Source organism: Priapulus caudatus, unplaced genomic scaffold (genome assembly GCF_000485595.1).
Source record: "Priapulus caudatus unplaced genomic scaffold, Priapulus_caudatus-5.0.1 Scaffold515, whole genome shotgun sequence".
Lineage (NCBI taxonomy): Eukaryota > Metazoa > Priapulida > Priapulimorpha > Priapulimorphida > Priapulidae > Priapulus > Priapulus caudatus.
Genome location: NW_014577576.1, coordinates 144,470 through 152,170, shown reverse-complemented (window position 1 = coordinate 152,170; position 7,701 = coordinate 144,470). Strand labels below are relative to the sequence as shown.

The window sequence follows — 7,701 nt, the reverse complement described above, 5'->3', positions numbered from 1 at the left end:
TTGACATTGATTTAAGTTAATTTTCTCAAATGCTATTATTGCATAAGAGCTTTGCGTTTCACACGAGATTCATATTAAATACTGTTCTCGGTCTAGGCTGCGAAGGTGATTTCTTCGAATTTGATGGCGCGGCCGCCCCAGTGAAGGTCGTAGTTGTTGTGTTGGACAGTTTCTTCTCAGCTTACAATTCCACACAAAGATGATGGATCTCAAATAAACTACTAATTTCTTTGGTGATGAATGGTCATTATCAAAGGAATTCGGGACGCACAATATTTTTCTAATGGCATGAAGTGCCATCTAAGGGTGAAAAACACCGACACCCTTCGCCGCCTGTATTCTATGTAGCGACTTACTTGTTCTGACGGGCTTACGACGTGAGCGCCTTTGAAATTCCTGCAAATCCCGACAGACAATACGCGGCCACGCGCCTCCTTGATCGGCACTGGTTGCCGTCTGTTTCATCGCGCGGAATCAAATTTTCTCCGGGTCCGAGATAAGCCTCGTTGATTTCAGCTCTTGGTATTGGGAGGCCCGTCCATATAATAAGTCTTGAATATTCTTTACCGTGTGAAACGCTCAGTACCGGTAGCTGTATCCTCAATGTGAACGCCAGCTATATTTTAAGATTTGGATTTACCAACATTGTTTGAATTACTGATTTCCAAAAAAAATGGCGATAGCAGATATTCAATCCCTAGTTATCGCGAATCGAGATACCATAATAAAATTAATTTCGACCCCTAGCTGTTACATGCTCCAGAATGTCTTAGCTCGTGGTAAATCACTAGAAAATCAAAGACTAGTACGTAAACAATTCAAGTTTGCAATATCAACATTATTTATCACCAATTGGAAAAAAAGCCTGCTATTTAGTTTGCAGTTCTCTGAGTTTGCTCATTTGAATCACTTTACCTATATTCAATGCTGAATGAGTTTTCGTTCGTCCATCATTTAGTACAATCCCAATGACCATAGTCACAAAGCACAGTCTTAAATTTCTGACCCATATATCTTGTTTCTTGGCAACAGGCTGACATGACCTATATATCATAATTCGCATATGCAATCACCACTTTTTGAGGTTTTCGCGGAACTCCCTGCAACTGTCATTGATCCACTTATGTCATAACTGTCTTTTGACTTGCATGATAGGTAGTTCGGAATTACTTGTTTAATACTATAATGTGTTTCCATTGCGTTCAATATTGATTTTTCACTATTTTTCATGTGTCATGACCATCTTGAGCTGTATCTGTCTCTTCGCTACTCAATCACATGCCTGCAGCATTCTTTGCAGGCCACAATATATTTCTCTTCGCTCTCCTCTCTGTCTATAACTATTTATTACTATGCTGCTGAAGCTAACCCGCCTTGCCAGCTGTGGTAAATTCGTGCGCTACTATAATTCGTTTATCTACCTAATGGGACACATGGAGGAACATTGGGTAAAAATCGACAATACTATTTCACAAATTATATTTAGAAATCAGTCTTACCGATAATACACGCATGGCGGCAACAACTGTTAATACTGACGATTATTCATCATGCCGTGCACAACCCAACTTTTAGAACCCGTGGACCTAATTAGTTAATGTATGCGTGTAAATGAGAAAGTTTTTATTAACACGCATGTACAGAATTGGCAGGTTGCATTTTTTATTTCGAAAACTCTTGATAAATAACCGTTTGTCGACTTTCGTTGTTTATCGTCTGGTGGAATATGTAGCAAGATTCCGTGGCTGTCCTTCGAAATGTGAGCTCCCACGTTTACGGCATGCATCGCTATTGCGGACGTTAAACAGCAGTGTGATGAATGGCGTTGCGTTCTCATTTCAAAGCCGTTGTTGCATAAACATGCCACTGTCGTAACCTCTGGGATGTGCTCTGTTTTGATAGTGTTCGGTGTTGCTCGGCGTTTTCGGGTTTCACACATACCAGCCAGCTGATGGTAATTGACTGTCGACTCGATTTTTCTTGAGATGTGCCTTGCAGCTGTACAGTCAGGTGCTGACATTGTATGTGAATTATTCGACGACTTTGAGGGGTTTTTTCACGGTAGTTTTTCTGCGCCGTTGAGTGACGGTTTACGCGCAGGTTTTTTCAGCTGAGGTACACTCCCGCGGCTTATTAAGTGGATGGCCTGTGAAAAATTGCATTCCAGATCGCCACTTTGCGGGCGGTTTGGGTCCAGCCTATAGGATAGATACATACATACATACGATACATCGACTCAATCTCTCTATATATATATATATATATATATATATACAGGGCATGAAATTACGCAAAATGTGAACAGGCCTACCCAAAATTTTAAACAGGCCCTCAGACAAATAGAACAGGCCCTTACAAGTTTGAACAGGCCCTTAATTTTGATCAATTCATTCCATTATTAATAAAAGTATTAGCTTTGTTTGTGTTTATTACGCATACTCATAGTATTTCAGTCCTTCATTTCTATCAGTTTGTTCAGTGGAGAGTTCTACTTGTTGGACAGGGATTGCTGGAATGAGATTTACTTCTTAGTAGTCACTAAGTAAAAACTAGTCAGGAAATTGGTCAATATTATTGATATAAAGGCAAGATAGGCAAAGTGGACTGATTATATGGGGGGTTGAGCCAGCGGCCGCCGGCAAAATAGCACTAATTTCGCGCACTGTATATATATATATTATATACTAGCACACGTGCATCAACACATGCACTTAGCAGATATACACATACTAAAAGTTTGTTATCAAAAGACTTACTCTTGATGTGGCTATGCTTACTTAATCTAGCACCAAACTTTCTAAATTCTATAGCTTACCATCATACATGACGATCTCACACTTTTCGACTATTCCTTCCTTCGCATTAATGGTCTTCTTCAACATGTCAACAAACCTCTTCACCTCGTGGAGTCTTTCTACAGCCGTCATTCCAGTCAAAGCATGATCAGCTACCATGTCACGAAGCGTGTTCAGGTTTGCCGGCATGTCAGCGACAAATATAATTTCCTACAGATGATGTTAATATTGTAAACCAACATTTCACAAATTAATTAACAACATTCAACCGTGAAAAGTCACACTTCACTAACAACAGTTAATGATCGCGGTATATAAATGTGTGTGGGAATGACTGAACAACAGGCATCCGGTTAGGTATATGAAAATGTTTATCAAACTAGGTCACGGATTCATATGCCCAGGAGTTTTCCGAGTGGTTACACCATCACATCTCATAACTGTTCAAACGGGTTTAAATGTTTTGCGAGGCTGTCACCTTGTCATTAATTTTTGCTTTGTAGATGTTGTTACTGTATGGCCTTTGAGGAGTTCCTGCTACATCTGCTTGAACAATCTGAATTTTTCCTTCGAATGAGATATTCTCATCCACATCTTGCAGAAGGCTAGGTAGTTCTCCACTCTCAGGGACCAGAATGAGGAGCTTTTTTGAAACTATTGTATCCTTCCACTTCCCATCTTCACTGCTGTCGATTCCATTGCTGAGCTCTGTCGCAAGAGATATTAGAGTATGACTTTGCATAACTGTACCACAAATTCCATTGAGAAGCAATATGAGACGTAGTATGGTCAACTTTTTTTTCAATACAGTAAAACTATACTTCTGTCCTTTTTAGAATAAACCAAATGGTAAAATATCACCAACAGTATCATGTGTGTTTAGACCAGGATGACTACAAGTAATAGTAATTAGTATGATGATTTACTTCGCAATCAATTTTAAATCACTAATAGTATTAGTAATACAGTCAGGGCCATAGCCAGAGGTAAATTTTGTAGGAGGCAAATGTTGTGAGTTAAAGAACAAGGAGCGAAGCGAGCCAATAGGGCCTGGGGTATGGGGCTCGCTTATAACTATAAGGGCCCAGAAGAAATTTTGTAGGAGGCATTTGCCTCCTATTGCCTAATGGTAGCTACGGACCTGAATACAGTCCGACTCTGACAACAGTCAACAGCGACAGGAACACGTCTACCACTAAACCGGCCAGGCTCTCTGACTGTTACACGTCGTAGGACGCCTCTCGCCAACGTAGTGTTAAGCGAGAAGGGAACTTGTGGCTAGTCTACCACATACTGTTTATAGAAATACAGAAACACTGACGCTGGTAATGCTGTATTATTATTTACATGCATTATAAGTGTGTACGGGGCAGACTCTCGACCCTGCCGCATTTATCCATAAATGGGTGATTCTGAGGTTAGGGGGCAAATTGCTGTCCTGACCACCCTTGGTCAAAATTCTTCAATGACTTGCCAGGTTTTGAATCAATTTTATTGTTTGATGAATGTCTTGGATGATGGTAAGAAATTAGCACTAAAATAGATTTCATATACATGAGATTTCTTAAAAAAAAATTAAGTTCAATGTTCAGATGGTCTCGGAATAGCCTGTCCTAACCCATGGTAGCCAATTTTCCACCAATGATTTGAAGCTGTTGTCATCATTCAGGGATGGGAAATCTAGTTTGGGTGGGGTTGCTATTGTTTCAACTGTAATTCAGCAAAGTTTCATGCGCCTGTGACCATAAGTGTAAGAGGGGTGAACCTCAGACCTATTGTCCTGTGTTATGGAGCTGACATCTATGCCAAAATTCGCAGCCAATCAGAAGGCGCCTAAATCCGTTCTAAATGCCTTCCGTTTGGAAAAAACATTCGCCGCCGGCACACGCCAGCGAGGTGCTCGCACGACGTGTCGTTGTCGAACGGGCAGCGCGGGCTCAGGGTTGCTGACAAACATGGCACGAATACAGCAGCCAAGGGCCCGTAACGGCGGCAAGCATTTGCAATCTTTGCAGACAGCATTAGTGGCGCCACCTCCCAGGCAGGCCGTACGACCTTCGTAAAAAGCTCCGTGATGAGAACATAAACGCTATATCTCGGCACTAGCGCCCTCAAATCGCGAGCGGCCAACGAGGCGAGCGAGTCAAGCGGCTGAATTGACAGCATTTCTTGAGAATTTCTTGCGAGGAGCAGCTACGTCGTAGCCATGAGGCGCGCCCACCGCCAAAAAAAAAGATAGGGGCCGTTTGGGATGCCCCCTGCCGTCCATCGCGCAAATATACGGTTGAATTGCGCCAGTTTCGCGAGTGGCGATTTTGCAGACCAGCCTGCTCACATATCTCTCTCTAAGTGGACAAAAAGGGGCGGCGTATTTCGCGTAGGGCTGCGCGCTTGCCGCCGAGCCGTGCGAATGAGCGCGCAAGAACCGGGGCCAGCAAGTCCGTCCAGAAGACCGAGTGTACAAGATGGCGTTGCGCCAAGAGATTCGTTGTTACCGACGACCGCCGAGAGCGGTTAGCCGCGCATTCGCGGACTGGGCGGGCACAGCGACCGCGAGTGTTGCCTATGTAGGCATCTCGGCAGCTGCGTCCCGAGCGCAATATCCGAATGTCGCGCGCCGAAAGGAGGGGTCCGAGGCAGAGCGCGAGTATATAAAACCGTAATAAGCGGGCAGTCAGTTATAACATATACGTCGGCAGTTTACATCACACGCTAACACCGCTACGCGACGAGCGGCCTGCGTGGCAAATTCTGGCGTCTGCTGCTTTGGCTGCAGCCAGAGGGCGAGCTGCAGCAGGGATGGTAATGTTACGTGTACGTACATTATGCTACGTGTAAAAATGTATTTAATGAAAGAAAGTATTTGTAAGAAAAAATAGTAGGCTGAAAACCTGAACCAGACACCGGCACTATAATCAATCAAACCATATTGCGCGTACGTCATACATGCGCAAGCCATATTGTACCAGTTTGATGAGTGGTAAAACAGCTAACTGGTATGTTTCCTGTCATTGCTCCAGTCAACACGTCGTAGACAAAAATCCCAAAATATAAGTCATCGCATCAACGTCGATTGTTGCTAGCTTGCTATTCTGATTCATTTCCTACCGTGGCGAAAACAAATCACTTTATGGATGACTTGTAGGTTAATAGTATTCAAAAGTTTAGGTGCCTTCCACAACTATGTAAATCCCGCCTCTAGGGAACTCTCTATGAGGTCGCACCAGAGATGCGAAACTGCGGGTTACGGAGAACAGGGCTCCTCAATTCGTGGACTCACAGCACATAAGCGGAAACTGAAACACGACATCATTGCCAATCGGTGCATTTCGCCAAGTAATCTATGAGTACCGCTGCTATAGATAACGGGGTCAGCGTCTGGTGAAACTTACATATATCTTCCAATTCTCTCTACCGCGGTTCCGTATCGGCGGCCAGCAATCGAGCGCGGATTATACATCAGTTATTTCATGAAGCACATGCTTCCGGCAGGTTTGCGGACGGTGTCAGCCTATCTTCCTGTCGGCGGACCCTGACAAACACATTTCACAGTGTACCTGTCTACGAATGACTGCAATTATTCTCCAATCGACACACCGCGCCTCGCCTTGTAACGATTCGATCGATTGAATGGTCTTTTGCTCCTGTGACCTGCTACAAGTGAATGCATGATATCAATTCACCAGCAGCAACGAAAGAGCTAATCACTAAACATTGATGCAAAAAAGAATTTGGTCAATAACGTTGGCTTTGAAATATATTTATATATTTTGCGACGCATTCGGCAAATAGGATGGATAAGATGGGAAAAATCAAAGTCTTACGAAATGAGATACGCCACGCAGCTGCAGGATATGCACGACAGCACCACGACATTCATCGTTCATCATCATACGAGTCCAAATGTCTGCACGTGAAGATGAACAAAGAAATGAGATCAAATCACTATCTTGAGATTCACCGCGCAGACTAATCGCTATAACCACTGATTGTGCGCGAGCGCGACCGCGCGCGCCGTGTGTGGGTGTGTGGTTGTGTGTGGTGTGTGTTGTTGTGTGCTAGCGTGTGTGTGTGTCGCTGTTGTGTGTGTGGTTGTGTGGCAGGCGGCCGTCGTGTCGGTGTGTTTGTGTTGTGTGTGGTGTTGGGTGTGTGTGTGTGATTCTGGTGTTTGTGTTTGTTGTGTGTGTGTGTTTACAACAAAATGTTGTGTGTGTGTTGTGTGTGTGTGTTGCGCGTTCGAGTGTATGGTCCTTGGTGTGTGTCGGTCTCTGGTAGTTCGGTTTGTTTGCGGATCATACCCGTATACATGCTAACACAAACACGGGCTACACAGCCATTCAGAGAGACCGCCCACCTACACACACCCATCAACGTGCGCGCACCGGCCGGACGCATCTCACGCGCGCACGAGACGCAGACCACACCCCACTCCGCACACCCCACACACCCATAATTAATACCCACACAGACCACACACAACCACACATCCCCCACACACTCACACACGCGGCACACCTCCTCGCCGGTACCACACCCACACACCCAATAATCGTAAGTACACACACACTCACACAGCAACACACATCCGCAAATCACACACAACCTTGTGAGAAGTGTTGCACCTAACACACACACACGTCGGCACACACACCCAGTGGGCACCACACATAAGGGGGTGTGGCACACACCACGACCCGGGTGCGACACGCCTTGGACCGCACGATCGGGGCGGGGTGGCACGGCGACGGCAGCAACACACCACAGCACACACACACACACACACACAGCCTCGACGCAACGCAACGAACGCACGGTGCACACACCAGCACACACACACACATCACAGCACACACACAAGACACGGTGGGTGTGGCAGTGTGGAATGGGCCTGCGCGCGCAGGCTGCG

General features: G+C 45.0%; 1 protein-coding gene across 1 annotated transcript in view; it reads right to left on the bottom strand.

The window, feature by feature from the left end:
• The window catches only part of LOC106811210 (stimulator of interferon genes protein-like), a 19,046-nt gene that overhangs the window by 6,790 nt on the left and 4,555 nt on the right, over window positions 1-7,701 (bottom strand). The window contains exons 3-4 of the mRNA XM_014814763.1: window positions 3,274-3,503; window positions 2,816-3,005 (exon numbers count right to left, since the gene is read on the bottom strand). Of these exons, the coding sequence (XP_014670249.1) occupies window positions 2,816-3,005; window positions 3,274-3,503 (420 nt within the window). The remainder of the gene's footprint in view (window positions 1-2,815; window positions 3,006-3,273; window positions 3,504-7,701) is intronic.